Consider the following 21,195-nt stretch of genomic DNA (forward strand, 5'->3'; position numbering starts at 1 on the left):
TTAGTTTGCATTTTGCATCGCCTGCCCTTCTCATGTTTTTGGAACTCCAGATGGGACGGATGTCAACTTTTTGGGTGACTTTTTTTTTTTTTTTTCTTTGGGTAGAATCTCTCTTCTGGTTTTTTTTTTTTTTTTTTTTTTTTTTGCAAACCTGCTGTTTTTGAATTCTCTTTTTTCCCCCTTTATTTTCTTCTCAATTCGACCCCAGGAGGCAACACAAAGAAAAATGCCGATGATATAAGCAGTAATGACCGTGGTGAAGACGAAGGTATTTTTTGGCTTTTTCCAAGCTCGACCCTGATGCATGATCCCTCTCTCTCTATTTTTGTTTTTTTTCTTCATTTCAACCTCTTTTTCCTCCCTTCTCTGAACCGAGCACACCGCGCTGTGCTCCCTTTTCCTTGCAAACCGCTGTGGTTTTGGTTTTGTTTTTGAATCTAAACCCACCCCTGTGTCCATGATACAGATCCCCGCGGGGACAGACCGAAACGCCTCTCGACCTGACTTGAGTAACCCCATCTCACCGGCCAGCGGGTTCACCTTTTTCCTTTTTCTTTTTGTTCCTTTTTTATTTTTGGGGCTCGGTGGCAAGAAGAGAAAGTGGAGTTGTCAGCCGTGCATGGGTGATGTCTTCCCTTCCGAATGCCACGCTGGGAGCTCACGCTGTCTGCTCGGCCTGCGGCCCGGGGCCTCTGCGTTCTCTCTGCAGACGGCAACGCCGCGCCCGCCGGCCGGGGGCACTCCTGGGGGGCTGGCGTTCCCCGTAGGCCCTGGGGATCCCCTGCAAACACACCGACCCCAGACGAGGCTGCTGAGTCACTCTCTGTCTGGCTCACGCTCTGGGGCCTGCAAAGGGCCTCAGACCACACAGTCGCAGATGCCTTCCCTTGCCCTTCACGAGAACGCTAATGAGGGGGTCCCCGCGTAGGAGATGGCCCAGCTCCCCCTGACTGTGTTCCTTCTCAAGCCCCGGCCGTTTGCACGACATTCGCCCTCCCGCCCATGTTTCGCTGCTTTGAGACGTTTCTTCTTGATGGACCCCCCAGTCCCGGGCGCGTGACGGGCCAGAAAGAGGCTCAGTTGTCCCCCTGGTGCAGGATGCTCTGGACAGAGAACCCCCTGGGTTCCGGGTGGGGCACCCAGGGGTCCCCAGAGCTGCCTGACTGACTCTCTTCTCCTACCCCGCTGTCCTGCCGACCCCTCACGATGGCCCTGACTGTGCTCTGGGGAGGGTGACAGACTCTTCTCATCTCCTTCCTTTTTTGGGGATCCCCCAGGACACCTGCCTTTTGACACTAGCGAGAAACTAAGCCTATAACTGAACCCTGCTCCCCTCCATCTTGGGGAGCACTGCCTCCTGCCAGCTCTCTTTCAAATTTACTTCCTCTCTCCCCGTGAAAACACCGTCCTGGGCGCCTGGGACACAGCGGCCTGCGGTTTTGCTTCTCAAACTCCTTTGGGTTAAGACGGGAAGACACGACACCCTCCCGTGTCCCCGGAGCAGCCCCTAAAAGCTCTCCGAGGACGTCCCCGGCACCTCCTCTGGCGTAACCGTAGGGACAAAAGCAGCAAATCCAGGACGGGGAGAGAGTGCGGCGCGGAAACGCCGCAGCCCGTTGTGGTAGCCGTCGAGGCGAACTTGCAGGTGGACTGTGATGAGACATAACGCCATGGATCACCCCCAGATTTAATAGCCAGTTATAATGAATTAGTAATGATCATGAGCAAGAGCCTGCGGCTTTGGGGAGCCGACCCCGTGAGCCCGTCTGAAGTTGGGGTCTCCTTGGCTCTAGGGAAAACCACGCCAGCAAGGGGTCTCCCTTCGTTAAAATTTGTTCCAGCCCAGAAAATGGGCAAAAAAGTCCTTATTGAAGAAAGCATTAAAGGGGCCTCCCTGGTGGCCTCGGGGGGGAGTCTCAGGCTGTCACCGCTGCGGCCCGAGTTCGATCCCCGGCCAGGGAGCTGACCCACGGGGCACAGCAGGCCTCTCCTGTCTCCCGCTGCTCCCCTCAGCAGTGGATTTCGGTACATGCACCTGCTCTGCTCCCCACTGTCTCTGCTGAATCCTCTCACCCCCCACAGCTCAGGCCTGCACCCCAGTTTTTATGCAGAAATAAATTTAGAAAAGAAAGCAAGAAAAACATAGTCCTGGGCCCGTTTGATTGCTCTAAGCACCCACAGACTGGAGTGACCAGCCTGCGTCTGGCCCTGTCTCTGCCCAGGGAGGGCCCGACCCTCAAGGCCACCTGTGCCCGGACACGCTGGTCATGCAGGTTCCTAGAACTGTCCCCGGAAGGAGCCCCCCGGAGGCCTGTTTTCCTCAGAGTGAGCCTGACACTCGACCGTACAGAAGCCCTATTTCGACGTAATGTTTCCCAAATGCCGGCCGGACGGCCGGACGGATGGGGGCTCCGGCTTCCATTTCCAGGACGTGACGGCAGTTTTTACATCATCGTTCAAGTAGCTCAGTGATGCCCGAGGGGCCCTTGGGTGGCAGGTGGGGACGGAGATCAGGCCCCTGCGGTGGGGACCTTCTGCCGCGTTTTTCATCCTCTCGTCTGTCTCTTCCACCTCCCGGGGTCAGATCCCGGCCGCGGCTGCCTGGGACATTTTTTTTTTTTCCATTTTGGTTTCATTTTCACACCTTTGAGTGCGTAATTCTGAACCATCTGTCCCGAGTCTTCCTTCCCGCCTCTGCCTGTGCCTGTCCTGGGGAAAACACTCACCTCAGGCCCCAGGGGACAGTCCCACGAGCAATGAACTCATCCTGGGAGCTGCTTGGACATTTAGATGCACCTGGTGGTGGTCCCCACGTGTCCTGACGTCCAGCCAGCCCTCGGGGTTGCAGGGGACGGTCCCAGGGCAATATAATCCATCTTGGGAGCTTCTTGGACACTTAGATGCACTTGGCGATGGTCCCCACGTGTCCTGATGTCCAGCCAGCTCTCAGGGGTCCAGGGGACGGTCCCAGGTGCAGTGTAGTCCATCTCAGGAGCTTCTTGGACACTGAGATGTGCTTAGTGGTGGTCCCCACATGTCCTGATGTCCAGCCAGCTCTCAGGGGTCCAGGGGACGGTCACAGGAGCAATAAACTGCATCCTGGGAGCTGCTGGACACTTAGATGCATGTGGTGACGGCCCCCACGTGTCTTCAAGTCCAGACAGCTCTTGCGGATCCAGGGGACAGTCCCAGGAACAATAAACTCCATCCTGGGAGCTGCTGGACACTCAGATGCACTTGATGACAGTCCCCACGTGTCCTGACGTCCAGCCAGCCCTCGGGGCTCCAGAGGCCAGCCCAGGCACAATAAACTCCATCCTGGGAGCTGCTGGACACTCAGATGCACTTGATGACAGTCCCCACGTGTCCTGACGTCCAGCCAGCCCTCGGGGATCCAGAGGATGGCCCAGGCACAATATACTCCATCCTGGGAGCTGTCTGGACACTTAGATGCACTTGGGGACAGTCCCCATGTGTCCTGAAGTCCAGCCAGTTCTTGGGGATCCAGGGGACCATCCCAGGAGCAATAAGCTCCATCCTGGGAGCTGCTGGACACTTAGATGATGGGAGAAATGCACTTGGCGGTCCCCACATGTCCTGACGTCCAGCCAGCCCTCGGGGAGCCCGTTGGCCACGAGCGTTTGCCCTGACAGACACGCACGCCCCCCGTCACGCCCCCGCCCGTCCTTCCCAGCTGACCTCTGGGCATGGGGGCGGGAGCCCAGCGTGTCCTGGGCTCAGCAGGACGCCCGCCGCTCAGCAGCCCGGTCCTTTACTGCCGTCTCTCACCGGCTTGTCTTGCAGACATCCACGAGCAGAACAGCCGGAAGCCGGTCATGGTTTACATCCACGGGGGCTCCTACATGGAGGGCACCGGGAACATGATCGACGGCAGCATCCTGGCCAGCTACGGCAACGTCATCGTCATCACCATCAACTACCGCCTGGGCATCCTAGGTAGGTGACCCCGGGGCGTCTGCGGGGCTGGGGGCCTCACGGGCGGGGTGCGGCCCTGGGCGAGGGCTTCCCCGCCGGGCATCCGTCTCTCCCGGCCACAGAGTCTGCTCCTCCCCGAGGCTACCTTTCCCGACAGCCCTGTCACCCCGCCGGCTGGCTTGGGGTCCCCCACTGACTCTTTACCCAACTGGCCTGCGAGGTCATCGAGTTAAATGAAATGTGATGGAGCCACCCGGCTGGCGCTCGGCGGCCCGCGTGGCTCTGGAGACGGAGCGGTCTTGGGGGTACCCGCGAGTTGTGCGCACGCTGAGGGCGGCTGGTTTGGCGACAGCCGGCGCTGGACCGTTGAGCTGAGCTCCGTGTCCATCCTCGTGCTGGCCTGGCGATGGCCGGACGGCAGGGAAGGCCGCTGCGCTGCTGTCCGCCTGCGGGACGCGGCCGTCCCCGGGATGTTGGAGTTTCTGGTTCAAGACGCACGTTCAGGGGACTCTTGCGAGGACGTGAGAGTCGGTCACGCCATGGTTTGGCTGCTTTGCATTTCTCCCCAGTGGTGCAGCGAGAGAACCTACAGTGGGGTGACGGCCTCGGGCCCCTTCTCGGGTTCTCCCTGTGCTGGCGACACCCCGGAATGCAGTTCTGGGCCCAGCTCTCCCGTGCAGGCAGACGTGGGTTAAAACGGTGTGGTGACCAGTGCGGTGACCAGTGTGGGATGGAAAATACACAAAGGCAAGTAACAGGGATTGTCTAGCAAGACAGGAGGCAGGAAAGCTTTTCTCCAGATGCGCAAATACCCCCCAGGACATCTGACGCCCAGCCTGGAATCGGAAGCATATATTGAATCTTTTTTTTCCCCGTTCCCCTGAAAATCCTAACCTATCCAAGATCCCAGGGCCGGTGCGCGCCTGGAGGGGGCTGCTGAGTTGCAGAAACGCGTGTTGGCAAACGTGCGCTTTGGGGAGCAGGTCCTCGAAATTCCTGTTGGTTTTTACGTGAAAGAAAACCCAAAGCCGCAGAGTTAAGACCCCCTCATCGGGGCTTTATGCCTTTTTCTTCTTTGCCGGGTTCCTGGAGCCAATCTGGGGGCGGGTGGGGGGCTGGGGGGGCTCGTCGTTGGTTCCGCCTGGGGAGGCCTGTGCGCCTCTGAGTATTTTGCAGCGGTTTTTGGCTGGAGGCTGTGGCCGCTAGTGTTTGGAGCAGGAAGTGGGCCCCTTGATCTTTGACAAAAGGCCCATTCTGACAAAGAGGTGAGAGAGGAAACCAGCAGGAAGGCCCCTGCACAGAGGCTCTGAAAGAGCGCACTGTGTGGGAGTTGGAGCTGGTGCCAGGCGGCGGCGCGGGGCGCAGGGGACGCAGGGGGCGCAGGGGGCGCATGGGGCGCAGGGTGGAAGGGCGCGCAGTGGCTTGGGGTGCGCGGGGCGCAGGGAGCGCAGGGGGCGCAGGGGCGCAGGGGGCACGGGGCGCACGGCTGCAGGGCGCGCAGGGAGCGCATGGGGCGCAGGGAGCGCATGGGGCGCAGGGAGCGCATGGGGCGCAGGGCGGAAGGGCGCGCAGGGATGCAGGGCGCAGGGGGCGCACGGCGCACCCCTCACCACGGAGCGCTGCGCCCCTGAGCCCCACCCTGCGCGACCCCACAGTGTCCCCGATGCGCGCACAGCCCCAAAAGGTTAGGTTTCAAAAGACCTTCACCCCCCTAAAAACTGATCTGGACTCAGCACCTCTCCATAGCGATTTCTTTTTTTTTTTTTTTTTTTTTTAATTTTCTAGAGGCATGTCTTATTTATTTATTTATTATTTGTTTGTTTGTTTGGTTTATACAAGCACTGGGTACAGTCAGAAGCGCGGGAGGGTGAGAGAATTCACCAGAGCCAGAGCGGGGAGCAGAGCAGGCAGGAGGACCGAAGGACACTGCTGAGGGGAGCAGCGGGCGGCAGGAGAGGTCTGCGCGCCATGCGGGACCCTCCTCCGGTGGCCGGGGAGCAGCCGGGGATCGAATTAGCGCCGCAGAGGCCGCGGGCAGCTTCGCAACCCAGCGCTCAACCGCTGCGCCACCGGGGAGGCCCCTCCATGGCGATTTCTGACCGGTCTCCCCTGTTGGTGAATCCCCGATCTGGAAAAGCAGTGTGGAAATGTGGGTGCACGCCGTCATCTGCCCCCCCAAAGCACGTGCTTTTCCACCTCTCCTCATTGGGAAGGAATCAGCCTTGGAGATGGTCCTTTGAAAAGGAAGGCCCAGGGAGCGGTGAGGGAGCGCCCAGGGGTGGTGAGTGTCTCTGGGCAGTTCTATTTACATTCCAGCGTGCGCGCTGGGCAGTGCCAAGGAGCCCACACACCCCCTTGATGGGACGCAGAGGACGGTGCCAACATCGTTGATTCTGGTGATGGAGTCGTGTCAGTGTGTCTCTGTTGATCTTGCGCCACCGCCCTTGGCCGTCTCCCTGCCCAGCCTCCCTGTGTCGTCCCTTGCAGGGAAGCACGATGACCACAGAGGAGACATTTTTAAGTCCAGGCGCCCAGATACTCAGAAAAGTGTTGGTGAGGAGGGACTTGGATACAGTCGCTGTGCTGGCAGCCAAAGGTTGAACCATGTGGCCTTTCTTTCTGGTGGAAAGGGCAGTGCCTATGGGGCGGCCATTCTCCTTCCTGCGGACGTGCTTATTTTTGGAGGAGGCGTCAGATGCTGTTTCGACTCCAGAAAGAGGGTGAACAAGGTGTCTTGGGGGGCGGTGAAAAGGCGGGCACTGGGGAGGAGAAATCGAGATGGAAAATCCTGTGTCTTCGGGTTCTGTCGGGATGTGCCGTCTTCGGAGAGACTTTTTTGCTGGTGAATTTTCCTGACACTGTTCCCCAGGGCGTGCCGGAGGGGCCGCCTCGGCGAGGCTGTTGAACACACGTCGTGAAGACCCTGCAGGTGTTCACAGGGGTTTGTTTGTGACTTTCCCGCTTGTCCAATGCCCGCGGTTATATCCGTGCCCGTGGTCTTAGTTTATATTTTTAATGTTTTCTTACATCACCGTTCATTGTTGCACAGTATTTGATGTCCACCCTTAGTTGGATACCCCATAAATCTCCCCACACCACAGCTGTGGCCTTCACCACCACCCCTTGCACTCTCCCCTACCCTGTTTTGACCCGCTCCCTCCCCCTACCCAGCTGGGTGCCTCAGATCTATAATTTTCCTGCTAATTTTGCCTTTTTTTCCTCTGACTCATGATTCGGTTTCCCTGTTTTCCTCATATAAGTGAAACCATCTGCTGTTTTTCTTTTTCCCTGTGACTTATTTTCCTTGGCGTCATCCCTTCCAGCTGCTGTCAATGGCATGAGCTTACCTTTGTCACAGCTGCGTAGTATTCCGTTGTGCACACAGACCCAATCTTCTTGATCCATCTGTATATTTTGGGGCATTTCGGTTGCTTCTGTATCCCGGCTGTTGTAAATAGAGCTGCAGTAAGCACAGGGGTGCACGTTTCCTTTCGAATTAGTGTTCTTGTGCCCTGTGGGTCGATTCCTAGGAGTGGAATTGCTGGGTCCTAGGGTAGCTCCATTTTTAGTAATTTGAGGAACCTGCACACAGCTCCGCATCGCGGCGGGACCAGCTCTCATTCCCCCCAGCGACGTCAGAGCCTCCTTTTTCTCCACATCCTCACCAGCATTTATTGTTGCCGACTTTTTTAATATGGGCGGTTCTCACCGGACCGTTTACTTGGTCTCAATACCCCTGGTGACCCAGAGAAACCACCCCAGTCGCTGGCCAGGTCCAGGATGCTAATGTCTACCTGGTTCCTCCCCCCACACTGAAGCACCTTAACGAAAAAGAATAAAAACACACCTGTGATTTGAAATCACGGAAAGGATCTCGACACGCGGGTTTCGGATTATTTTTCTACCCGGTTACGTCTCCAGCCCTTGCAGAGACTGCAGTTCGGCCAGACCCGGCTGTGCAGCCGGGAGGCACTCAGCCCTCACCAGCTCCCTTCAGGGGGGTCCTCTGTCATTCTTAGGAGCTCATGATGTGCGGACACCCTGATCCTGTCCACCAACGGTGGCCTCGTACACGGCTAAACTCCTTGGTACCTTCACCAAGCGCTTTCTCTTCCACTCGGGTGTCTGACTGCTAATGTCCACCCTCTGCTAATGTCCTTTGTCCACGGGGGGAGGTCGAGCCTGTGAGCAGAGTCCCACAGAGATGCAGTTCTCCCCTGACGGCCTTTCATGCTCCCTGGGGATTTGCACAACAGCCCAGCTCTCCTTTGCCGTGTCCTGCTGCCCAGTGTCCATGGTGTCCATCTGTGATGGGGGTGCATGTAGCAGGCTTTGCATTTCTCCATCATTTTCCCCCTCGAGGCTCCCGGCGGATCGATGCCCCCTCCCATGTCCACCCCACTGCCTGCCCTGCCCACTCTCCCACTGCATGTCCCCCTGCAAAGCTTCCCTCTTCAGAGAGAAACCTACTTGCATAAGCTGCCGGGCAGTGAAAGCCGGGCAAAGCTAAGTGGATCAGCAGGGGAGGTTCCACCAGGCCATGAAACATTTTAAGAGGGACGTGTGTGCAGGCGGCACAGGGACCGAGATGGATTCCTGGTCTGGGACGTGAGCCCTATGTGGGGGTGACAGGTGGTCGGTCAGCCTTGGGTCCTGCCTCTCCCTGGACCCTCCTGGCTCCTGTGGCTTCTCTGGGGTGGGTGGGGTCCAGCGGACAGTCCCGCAGAGCCCCCTCCTCCAGGCTGCCCTGGGGACTCAGCTGCTCTCAGCAGGGTTTGCAGCCACAGAAAAGGGAAGAAGCTTCCTCTCTGCCCTCCAAGCTGCCGCCTTCCCGGTGCAGCTCAGTAGACTTCTACGCACTGGTCACTCGGGGACCCTGATGGGGCCGCCGGTGACCCAGGACATCTCCTTCCTGCCTCCTGGTGACTGGGCATGCCCACTGCACCTCACTTTTGTCCACCGAGCCGGCTGTGGGTCCAGCGCTCTGCTCGGGGTGCGGAAAGCCGTGTCCTGAGATGAGACTTTGCTCCGGGACAGGGAACAGACCCTTTAGGGAGCCCGTGGCATGAACAAGCAGAGGCCGGTCCCTGGTTTTGGGGTGACCGAACTGCGAGGAAAATGGACAGCAGCAGTTGGGCACCATCGGGGATGTGGACGCATTTTTGGGGGGCTCTGTGTGCAGAAGACCCTGGCGGGCTTTGTGCGGAAGGAAGAAACGCCTTCTCGAAAAAGATCGCTGTTTTTTATTTTATGAAACAGAGCTTGGGATTTTCTGCCCTGTGAAGCTCTGGCACGTGCGCGTTTTCAGACGGGGATATAGACACGTAACATGCACGGTTTGGTTTACAGAAATGTTGGCTTTTGATACTGACCAGAGTATCCCTGAAATAAGGCTCACCCAGCAGGTGAGGCTTGAACGTGCCCCCAGATGATCACAGGCGGAGAGTTGGCTCAACCGGGGAGCAGCGGAAATTCAATTAAAGCCCTTTTGATCTCCCTGGTTTTCATCTCGGTTCAGCTTTCCCGTCTGTGAATTCTTGCATCTTTCGCCACTTTGCTGATAAGATCAGCGCCGCTTTGCGATAGGTTCGCGATGCAGGGAACATTGCATTTTCCACCTCACGCGCCAAGAGCCGGCGTGGACCTGCCGTGGAGACTCCTTGCTCCCTTTCCGTGAGCTTGAGAATTTCTTAAAAGACGCTCGAGTGTTATTTTTCCATGCATCCCCTTACGGCGCCTCCAAATGTCCCGACCAGCTTGGTGGAAGAATCTATGAATACACGCTATACATATTAATACATAATTTCTAGCTAATTGATTCTGGGGTGTCACTGAAGCTTGAGCTAATAATTGCACGGGCCGGAGAGCTTACCAAAGATCCTTTCCTGGAAAATTTTCTTTCCCAGACGGAGTTTCTTAAAGATTATTGATTCCCAAAGCAGCAGACGTTGTCTCAGCGAGTGGGGGAGGATTCGGCCTTTTGGGTTGCCTGGAAAGGTGGTTTCTGTCTCCGTGGAGACAAGAGACGGAAGGAAAGAAGGGTTGGTGTCTGGGGGGTTGCTGAAAAGTTCCAGGGAGAACCCCTAAAACCAAGAACCTGATGGGGGTGCCCTGGGGATGAAGTTCCCCCCGATAATTCTGGTTTGTAAACAATCCTCGGACGATGAAGACCCACGTGCTGGCCAGCTCCCCTTTTTCTTTGCCCCGGTGCTTTCGGGGAATAATCCTTCCAGTTCTATAATCGGAAAGGCTCTAGAAAGCACCCCCAAGTGGGGAGTTTAAAGCCTTTGGCACCCCCTTCCCAGGAGCCCGTGTTCTGGCCCAGATTCACCCGGCAGGTGCACGTCTGAAAGCTGGGTCTGGGGGTGAAGGCAGAGGTTTAAAGCGAAAGTCGCCAGGAGCAAAATGTCCCCGCAGCCTCGCGGGTGGCCCCGCACATAGCGTCTTCCACCAATAAAATCACAACGGGTTGTCTGCACCCTTTGCCCTTCGATTCAGAATAACAAGAGGGTTCCTGAAGGGGGCGTGCAGCCACCCGTAGGTGAAAACCGGCTATTTTCAAACCCTGGAGGCGACAGTCTGTGGCTGGCACAGCAGGCGAGGGGTGAGGGTCTTGGGATCAAGCACAGTGAGGCGTCCCTTAATTATGCAGGTTGCAGGTTATGATTTCGACACCTCCAGGGAAGCCGCTTTTATTGTGGGTTCAGCTACTTGGGGGAGAGGGTTGTGTCCTGGTAAATGGCTGGAGACAGAAACAGGTACGCAGGCGGAGGACATTCCTATAAAGACCCACGATTCAGTGTAGACCTAGGTATGTCCTCATCTCCTGGAGAAACCCTCCGAGAAAGTCCACCTAAGAAGCGTGGGCTGCGCTGTGGGAGGCTGGTAACAAGTTTCGAAGGAGGGATTTGCATCTGGTTGGGACTCAGAGATGTTTTCTTGCATTCTGAGTGGTCCCTGACTCTTGATTACAATAACCTGTTTTAATATACACCATTTAGTCTCTCTCTCTCACTATCTTGATGAATGCCTATGGTAGGTAGCTATGAAATATATTTTATTCTCGTAAAACACCAGTTCATACCCTCCAGAATGGCCGCAGTCAAAAAGACAGACAAAAACAAGCATTGCTCAGAAAACTGTGGTACGCTCACACAATGGAATACTATGCAGCAAGGAAAAAGGATGAACCGTCGCCATTTACAACAGTGTAGATGGAACTGGAGAAGCTAATGATAAGAAATGATTTATTCTCATATGTTAACATAAAAATAGATACAAATATGTCTTCTGTATGTTTCCTACTCCCTCCCCACCCCGTGCTTTTAACTACATCGAGGACACCCCACCCCACAGTGCCTCTTCCCATATTTCTGAATCTCTGGGAGACTTTTCCCCTCATTGTTTCCTCCCCAAACACAAACTTCAAATTTAGAAATAGCGTCCATCCCTCCTCATTGCAAACCCCCGCAGGATTTCAATCTATACCAGAAAAGAACGTTCTAGAGAGGACCCTGATTTTTCATGCTGCCCTTTGAGACAGGAATGTTTTTATATTTGCTCTTCAATTTATCTGGCTGTCTTCACTCTTTTGTGTGGCATTTAAGGACCCTGCCTGACCCACGGGCTATTTATTTACTCAACTTATATTCCTTTAGATCTTCGTTTAGACTTGGTCCACTTCGCCTTGGCTCTAAAGGACGCCGTCATGTCCTTCTGCCTATTTTTCCCTGCTGATGTGATTTATTCCTTCAATCACACACTTCTCGGACATTCGGCTGACCTTGGATTCGGCCTGCTTGTGTTATTTTCGAGGAGTTCATCCTCTGCCTCCATAAAAAGGTGACGCTGTAGACCACTCATCAGAAGGGAAAAGATTTCCTTCTTCTTTTTCAGAGTGTTCATTTTTTTGCTTGATTTTAGAAATTGGTTTATGACACTAAATCCTCTTCAGTTTCTTTTAAAGACTTTGTCAAGGGCTGTTGTTAAATTTCTTGGCGGTCGCCGGTAGGTTCCTCTCGTGGCCCTGCCTCTCCGGCGTCTCTGCTTGAGCTCCGTGCGCCCCTATTCGTGCGCGCCTTGGCTGTCCGGCGCTCGCTGCCCACGTGGAGGGTGGGGGTGCTTCGGTTCTCGTCTCTCCTGCTGACCTCTTTGCCCAAATTTCATTTCTGTCCTTGCACGCACCCACAGCACATTTTCCCTCGTGATCTCAGCCGGCGTTTGGACTCCATCTGCTCCTCAGACCCACTGCCGAGAGGAAACCGCCCAGCCTGCCGGCGTGTCTTCGCTCCTCTTGTGCATTTGAACCCGGGGCCCTGAGGGTCACTCGTGCTGTCTCACAGCTCACGCCTTTCCTGGGGGTCCCTGCACCCGTGTTCTTGACTCCCAACGGCTAATTGATGAACCAGGAGAGCGTGTGTTTCCCTGAACCTGCATGAGCGCCGTGGGGAGGGGGCGCCCGCTTGTCACATCCCTGGACGCCTGGTTTCATGTAAATGCTGTTCATTTCCACGTCTTGCATTCGGCAGCTGCTCCCTTTTCCTCGAAACATCTACGACGCCGGGATCGTCAGTTCGGCATCCATCTCCCCGGGTGGGTGTCGGGTGGCTCCGTGCTTTCCTCTGGAGTCGCCACCTCGGGGCTTGAAAGAACCCCTGAGAGTCTGCAGGTGTTAAATGTTTCCTTGATCAGCTTTCCGGAGGAAGCTTAGGTCTGGAGAACACAGATTTGTGTTCTGTAGCTCCTTCTGTGGGCGCCTTAAGTCGTTTGGATGGCTGTCGTGCCCCAGAACGGCCCTAAATCTTTGCAGGAGACTGGAGAGTGTCTGAATGATCTTCAGATCTCATGGTCTCGGGTTTTTTCAGGCCGACGCAAACTTTATGGGGGGATTCAAACAATGGAAGTGTGTTGTCCTCCAGGGCTGGGCCCAGGAGGCCAGTCCAAGGCTCCTCCTCCGTGTCGGCATCTCATCCGTCCCTTCCAAGCACGCTGTCCTGGGTGCAGGACCCTGACCGGAGCAGGGTCCTCTCAGCGGCTGCTGCAGTGGGAATGCCCGTGGGTGCAGGGACTCCGCGTCTCCCTCCCGGTGCTCCGCTCTGGGCTGAGGGTGGATCCTGCCACTCCTCACCCGGACCCATTCCTAGATCACCCCGGGTGTGAGCTGTGAAGTGACCTGCTTGGAGGTCCTCTTGCACTTCCAGCCCCGTGGCCAGCAGCAACAAGGCTTTCCTGCACCACAAGCGGCCCCACGTGTCTCCCAGCAGCCATTCAGAGGCTGCAGCTTTGCTTCTTCAATGACAGAGCAGCCCAGACTAAGCAGAGAGGGCCCCATTTGCTGTGCTCCCTCCTGCTCCTCCCTGAGCTGTGCGATCCGTGCCCAGCCCTGACCAAAGCCCCACTTGGGGGCGGCCACCAGGGCTCATGCCCTCTCAGGACCGAGGCCCTGCCCAGCGGGTCCGGGCCCTTCAGGAAGGGACGTCCTCCAATGCCTGCAGGTTTTGTAGCGACTGCTGGACTTTGAATGAAAGGAACAGCTGTTGGGACAATGTGACATGGAGTTTTTTTTTTTTTTTATTGCTCTTATTGTTTTTGGAAGGTTTTTAGATACAAATTCCTTTGAAAAATACAGGACTATCTATGGTATCTGTTTCTTCTTGAGGAAGTTTTTTAGTTTTAATTTGTATCCTTCGAGTATGTCTATTTTATCTAATTTAAAGACTTTATGTTGTTGAATTTATAGATTTTAAGTTGTTCATAATTTCCCCTCCTACATAGGGAAGGAGGAAATAAAACTATTTCCATATTGTCTGCATGGGACATTCAGAGACAGCTACGGAAGTTGCTAGAACTAATAAGTTATTAAATAAGTTATTTCATAAGTTATTTTTTTTCTTTTTTTTTTATAGAGGCATGTTTTATTTATTTATTTGTTTGTTTGTTTGTTTTTTTGTTTATACATGAACTGGGTACAGTCAGAAGCGCAGGAGGGTGAGAGAATTCACCAGAGCCAGAGCGGGGAGCAGAGCAGGCAGAAGGACCGAAGCACACTGCTGAGGGGAGCAGCGGGCGGCAGGAGAGGTCTGCGCGCAATGTGGGACCCGCCTCAGGTGGCCGGGGAGCAGCCGGGGATCGAACCGGCGCCACAGAGGTCGCCGGCAGCTTCGCAACCCAGCGCTCAACCGCTGCGCCACCAGGGAGGCCCTATTTCATAAGTTATTAAATACATTATTAAATAAGTTTAGCAAGTTCACAAGATATAAAAATAGGGAAATCTGACTATATTTCTATGTACTGGCAGAGAAAAATCAGTACCATTTACTGTAGCACCAAAAAAAAAATGTTTCGGTGTAGACCTCCCAAAATGTAAGGTGAAAACCTGTTAAAAAAATAAAAAGAAAAGACAAGACTCAGCGGCTTAGATGCCTCACGTATCTCATTCCCTGAATGGCCACCCTTGAGGGCAGCTGCAGTGAGCTGCTCCCGGGGAGAGCTACGCTGACCACGCCTGAGGGGACATCCTGGACTTCCAGGACACTAGCAAGGCCGTAAACCATTCATTGACCCTAATTAAAATCAACTAACTCATAGTGAGCGCTAAACCCCAACATGAGAACGCCGAGCTGAAGCTTCAGGGAGTCCAGAGTCTTCATTCCTAGGATCATCACAGAATTGATAATTTCCTAGTTGTACGGCTACGGGGAGACATTCTTTCCTGTAAACCGAGAGGTGGACAAAGGAAATCCCAGAGAATCACCGTTAAGTAACAGTGGGCAGGAAATACCAGCACAATTATCGTTGCTGTCTTCACAGAAGTGCCGACCACTCAGTAGAGCATCCGAAAAATTGAGGGCAGCATTGAAAATAAATACTTGCATAGTAATAATAATAATGGGTATACAATAAAAAAGAGAGCTCCTCCTTTTTCGGTGCCGTGTAGTATTCCACCAGGTGCTGCCTTCATCCCTAGGCTCTTAAGGGTAGCTGAAAGGACTTATACACGCAGCAGCGTGCTCGTGCTGTGCAGGGAGCTGGCAGGCATGGCCTGGTGGGCAGAACAGAAAGCAAAATATACCTGTTTCTCCTCTTTCATGGCCAGCTGCTCCTGATTTATCCAGGAACGATCGATGCTGGCTCAAGAGCCTCTTGGTGAGCCGACTGGGGTATTTGTTTGCTTTGCAGCTCAGCACCGGAAAAATCTGCCCTCAAACCTTGTCTCCAACATTTTCCTGAGATTGTTCATGAGCAGGAGGGAGAGAGAGGCCATCGCTCACAGCCGCAAGTGCGTAATTCCGCCGCTTTTTCAGTAGCGTGTGCTTAACTGGGTTATCTGCACTTGCATTTTATTAAACGGCAGCCACGGCATTTAAACTGCGTCCTTCCAATGAACTGGATAAACTGTTTACCGTCTAGCGCTGGCAAAATCTTTGAGCAATTGCATCTCGTACGGATGTGTCTGTTTATTTTTGTGCTTAACGTTTGTCAAGAGCTGTGCCTTTCCAAAGCAAACAAACCCACAGATTTAACTCACTGGGTGATTTTTATTTTCTATTTCTTTACGGCCGTTTCGGCTGCTGGGGAAAAAGAATCCCCTCTGCTTGTTTGTTGGCATCTCGGAAATCCTGGAGATGTTTTTCGGGATATTCTGCAAACATTTTAGCCTTTTTTCACATGCTAGCCAGTCATTTTTGGTTTTTTTGTTTTTGTTTTTTTTTTTTTTCAAATTGACTAACAGGTTTCTGTGCCCCTCCTTTTAATGAGTGAATCAGTTCAGGCAACGGTAACTCATCCAGATCCTGAAATGACCATTTTCCGAGGGTTGGAGGTTGGGAAACTCTGGCTTATGATACGTGGTTGTTACTGGTTCCCATTAAGCTGCTTTGGATGGAGGCGGCTCTGGGTCGGGGTCTTTGAGTCCTAATCGTGGCTACGAGTTGGGAGGATCCTGTCTGTGATCGTGGACACGTTGCTTCATCTTCCCGTGGCTCGAAGACCGTCTTAGTGCCTGCCAAGGTCCAGCCCCGTAGACCATTCATGGCAGGTGCGGTGCTGTTGGCTGTTGGCTGTTGGCTGTTGGCTGTTGGCTATGGCTCACCACACAGGAGCCAGAACCTGCAGGCGTTCTTCTGCTAAGAGGACCCTGTCTTCAGCTTTGAGTTTTCACGTGATTGTGAGATGAGCTGAAAAAGACCCATTTCAGGATCCCGTACTCACAAGCTCCCTCTCTTGGGAGCCGTCCATCCCTTGTCAACTTACCCACTGGTTGAAATATATGACATATCCCTTCTCTTCCCTGTGGCCCCACTCATGAGTCATAGCCCCGCCATTTTGTGTTGATTAAGTCAAGAGGGAGAGGAAGACGGTGATAGCCTCACAATGGTGGCCTCTGTGATGGAGGCCCCCCGCCATCTTGGTTTGGCCAGCCCATGAGGAAGAAGATAGGTCTCCTCGTTCTTCTGGCCCTGAGATGTTTATCCTGCAGTGTTTCTGCTGATGAAGCCATGATGAGCCCGGCCTTGTTACCCTTGGAAACATCTCCTTTCTCACGAGTGTAGATTTTCTGAGACCCTTCATAGGATGGCTGGTGCAGTTGACCTAAGTCTAAGCTTGAAGAGAAATATTTTCACCGGCATTTGGCCGTATCAGAATTTTCTTTTCTCGTTCCAGCCCAGTGGGTGCATTTGGAAACTCGTCTTGTATTTCGCTGGTTCTTTGAGATGTTTCCAGAGCTCACCTGTCAGGTGAGGTGTCTGGTTTGTTCTTTGCCGTGTTGTCAGCTTATTTCTGTCCTCGACATTGAAATTCCACCTGGAGTGATACGTGAGCGTGAATACTGGTGCGAAATTAAATACCGCCAGCACCGCTTTTTGGAGAAATTATCCCTTCTCACTGGAGATTTGTTTTTCCTTTGTCTACCTCTGCGATAATATCATCTTTTCTTAAAAATTAGATTTCATAAGAATTCACAACAGGTGCTCTAACAAGTTTCTGCTTGTTCTTTTTAGAGCGTCTTGGCTTTTTTGAAACTCTGCAATTTTGCATGAAGTCGAGAATCTCCCCTTGAGAATAAAAAGCCAAGAAACTTCTGGTTTTTAATTAAGAATTTAATTAACCCCTTGGCCAGATCATGCTTACTGGACATTTTTTGATACTGAAGAGACCAGTGCAAAAAGTGGTATATTCTTAACACTCGTGTAGGAATTTTATTTTTTTCCCCAGTAATATTTCCGACAGGAGGTCTTTACCTGCTTCGTTCAATCGATGCGCGGGAACTGATCTCTCAGACCTACTTAAATCTTCATTTGCTAACTTATTGCTAGAATATAAAATATATTACTTTTGTCTCAATTTACAATCAGCCAATGTACCCAGTTCTCATTTGGTTTGAGCTGCGGGATCTATACATTCCGTTTATCTGTGAACAAAAGCGATATTGATAAAGCCTCTCCGCCTCTGCTAGTTTCTCTTCCCTTTCTGCAATAAATAAGACCTTCCGTACAACACCCAATAAAACTAAGATTCGGTGATTTCTTTTTATGCTTCTGGTTCTTTGGACCTTGTGTCCAGCATTCAACCAACCAGGATAATTTCCACCAAGGGTCTTTGCTTGAGATCTTGCACCAGAGAGAGAAGTTCCTTTTTATCGTTTGCTCCATCAAATCTTGCCCATGGACGTTTTATTTTATTACCATTTTTTCTAAATGCACTGAGCTGGGCATTTTCACCCACTGTTGTGTTCCTGTATTATTTTTTTCCTGAGATATATCTATGCCCTGTGTCTAAAATGTAGCATAAATCATAGGGAATTTATTTATATGCTCTGCTGAGTACATCTTTGTCTGTGGAGAGAAACCCAGCTTGGTGGTGGTGGATTTGGTGGCTTCTCTCCTGGAGCTCTCGTCCACAATGGATTGACCATTTCTCAAGCCTTTTCCCTGATGGTTTTGGGTACTCGTTACACTCACCTACAAAAAAATGGGAGCTGTCCTTTTCTTAGGGTGTCCTGAGGAGGCTGAGACTGGCGGCCAGGCTTAATCTGTCCAGAATTGACAACAAATTTGATGTCTTTCTTGAGGGTTTGTGGAGTGATTCAGGTTTTCTGTTTCACTTAGTTCTTTAGAGAAAAGCCGAGGTTAAGTAGTAGTTGCTACAAAAGGGTGACTGGGAGTCATTGGGGTGGATTATAATCATTATTTTTCCTCTGCACTGCCTCTGACACCCCATCACCCTTCCTTCCTCCCTGTACCTCTTAGTAATTCTCTTAACCTGAGAATTCTTACTTTATTTATTTTTTGCAAGTTGCTTTACATCAGGCCTTCCAGCTCCTTTGATTTGGATACAAAATGGCGGCGTTTCATCTTTGTTCCTGGCTGCGTAGTATTCCGCAGCGTGGAGAGGCTGCTTTTGATTTCAGTCACTTCCGTGTGATCTATTTTTCTAGCAATCTTTCCATTGCTTTCAAGGTTTTGAATTTATCTCACTACAGAAGCTAATTGTTTTCTTTTATCTTTCTTGGGTTAGCAAGTGTCTAGTGGTGCTCTGTTACAATCGGTCCCAAAATAAGTTGCCTTCTCACTTTTTTCCAGTCTGCTTTGATTATACTTTCGAATGAACCAACTTTGGGTTCATTCTTCACACTTCTGGGTGTTGATTAAACTACTCATTCTTTTCTGCTTTTCTCATTTCCTTCTCATTAATCTCATTTTGCTTAGACAGCGTTCTCGAAACAAAAGCCCGTTTTATTTATTTTCAGATACCCTCGCTTTCTTTTTATGTTCCTTTATCCTGCAAATTTTGCTCCAGGACTGGAAGAGCTGTGTCCTGCCTATTGGGTAAAGGATCCCTCTGTTACTGTTCAGTTGTGAATTCTGAGTTTCTCCTGGACTAGGGAAGTTTTCAGAGAACTTACTTCATTTTCCAAATACCTGTGCTTTTTCTGGTGTTAGTTTCACTTCTTGTCAATATTTTGCCGTCTCCAGGAAAGTGTATATTTTGCATGTGTTGGCTGCAAATGTCCCGTAGACATTTAATATCTGAAGCTGTTGAATCATTGCCATCCTCCTAGTTATAGTTTCACTGATAGCTTGTCTAGGTGTCTAGTGACTAAAATAAGACTTAGAATTTCCCAGCGTGATTATATTGATTTTTCTCACTTCTGTTTTTTTTTCCCTCCTAAATTTCTGTCTTGTGTATTTCATGGGCTTATCCATTCAGTGGGTGATAAGTGGAATTTTTATTACTCTGTGGCAAATCTTTCTCATGTGAAATCCTCATACTTTTGAGGAACCCTCCATTTCTGTTCTGTTTTGGACTGTCCTCTCTGTTCTGCTCACACTCACATCGTCATATTTTCACGGCTAATTCAATGAACCATCCTTACACGTTTTCACTTTGGTCTTTCTGCTGACCAGTCCTGAGCGGCGTGTTATTATCAGTATAGACGGTGGCCTGAGAATCTTTGCTTTTAATTTTAGAACAACTTGTATTTAATTTTTGAAATACCTGTTTCAATCTCCTCTACCCATCGCTGCTTTCCATGGAGAGAACGGGAAATTCCAGCACGTAACATAATCACTAATTTTAATGAACACAGCGGCCGCTTCTCTGAAAGTACCAAGTGATCCAGACATCTGAGCCCCAGATCCATCCAGCTGACTTAACTGCTGCCCTTTCACTTTGCATATTTTCTAGGAATCTCCTAGGAAACACGCGTGTTTGTTGGATGTCATCAACATTATCTTTGATTTCCCCACAGCTCTATCCTTTCTGCCTCTTCTCGTGCCTCGAACTTAATCTATGAATGTTGTCTTGAGAAAAATGGATGAGGTTCTAAAATGCATGTTCCAAACATGAGAGTTGTGAAAACTTGGGTTCCTCCGCACTTGTCTCTAGGAAACTCTTGCAGCATATTCTCGGTGTATTTTAATTTGCAATTATTTTCTTGCAGCCATCAAGAAATCACGCTGCTCCTGTGACGATAATTCATTCTGTAGATCTCTGCCCCATGGAGACTTCTAACTTCCTTGCATCTTGAATTTCTGCCATTTTCCTCTGATGCGTCGAGCTCTTCTTTTCTTCTCATTTACCTGATTAGAGTCCCTTAGTCAGCTTCAACTTTTGCAGGAGGGTTTCCTGAGCGCCCGCCAATGCTTACGCGTTTCCTTTGCAAACCCAGCTGCCTCAGTTCCTTTCTTTTCTCTCCCTGGTACTCGCGCTTCATCAGCTTCTGCCCCGTGAACCCACTTATCCTTTCGTTATCTGATTTCATTTCCAAGCTCATTGTGGGTGCCTCTGTCTTTAGATCTCTGCTTTATGTCACAAATTCTCTGCTCTATCTGATTTGGTTGAGACCATGCATCCAATTCATAGTTTTGTTACAAATACTCTTGACACTTGAGGAGGGACTTGCTCCTTCCTACGCATCACACATTGCTGAGATTCTCCGTTTTATTATTTCCCGAGCACGATCTTCCTCCTTTTCTGGAAAACTCCTTCCGGTGTATCTTGCTCATCTCCATCATCGGCGGGGCTGCTGCTCAGTCTTCCGCGTTTAAATCACTGTCTAACTCCCTTGCACCTGGCGTCTTCCTCTGCCCTCGTCGACCTCACCACTTCGTTTTCCCTGTTTCAACTCTTTTCTACAGTCTCCTTCTTCCTATCACCCCGGCTTTAATGCGACCTGGAGTTGACCTTCAATGTCTTAATTTTCTTTTGTCTTTCATTCCTTCGATCCTCTGGTCTAGAATTCCCGTTTGAATTCTATGCAGAAAATTTCTATGCATGTTTTTATTTCTTGGAAGATTCTCCACCTGAATCCCAGAACTTGCCGGGAGCCTCTTGCTAGTGGCTGTTTTTTCTGCTGGCGTTACAGGTGGTTTCCTGAGGATGTATGGGGTTAGCTGGTGACCCGGGCCTTGTGTTCATACGGAAGGGCAGTGATGGACGGATGCTTGGCTGAATGGCAACTTCTTCTGGACACAATTCCAGCGAGTTTCCTCCTTCAAGGTCACCAGTGATGTTCCCTGCATTGCTGAGACATTAGCTAGTCTCTGCAGGTCTATGTTTTTTCGTATTTACTCCGAGCCTCAGCCCCATGGAGGGAGGAAAGACTGGGAGGGACGTAGGACATGACAGACCTCAGCAGGCCCCGGGGCTGCACGTTTGCTCCCACATCACGATGCTGAGGAAGCCACTGGTCTCGTCCATGCTGGGCAAAGGCCTAGGACGGAAGGGTCTTGTGTGCGTGCTGACCGACCACCTTCT

General features: G+C 51.7%; 1 protein-coding gene across 1 annotated transcript in view; it reads left to right on the forward strand.

The window, feature by feature from the left end:
- NLGN4X (neuroligin 4 X-linked) overlaps window positions 1-21,195 on the forward strand; it is a 137,462-nt gene that overhangs the window by 62,460 nt on the left and 53,807 nt on the right. Inside the window, 2 exon segments of the mRNA XM_054695872.1 lie at window positions 209-268; window positions 3,805-3,957. Coding sequence (XP_054551847.1) covers window positions 209-268; window positions 3,805-3,957 — 213 coding nt within the window.

This window comes from Talpa occidentalis, unplaced genomic scaffold, assembly GCF_014898055.3.
Source record: "Talpa occidentalis isolate TD23 unplaced genomic scaffold, MPIMG_talOcc4v2.1 talOcc4.15, whole genome shotgun sequence".
Lineage (NCBI taxonomy): Eukaryota > Metazoa > Chordata > Mammalia > Eulipotyphla > Talpidae > Talpa > Talpa occidentalis.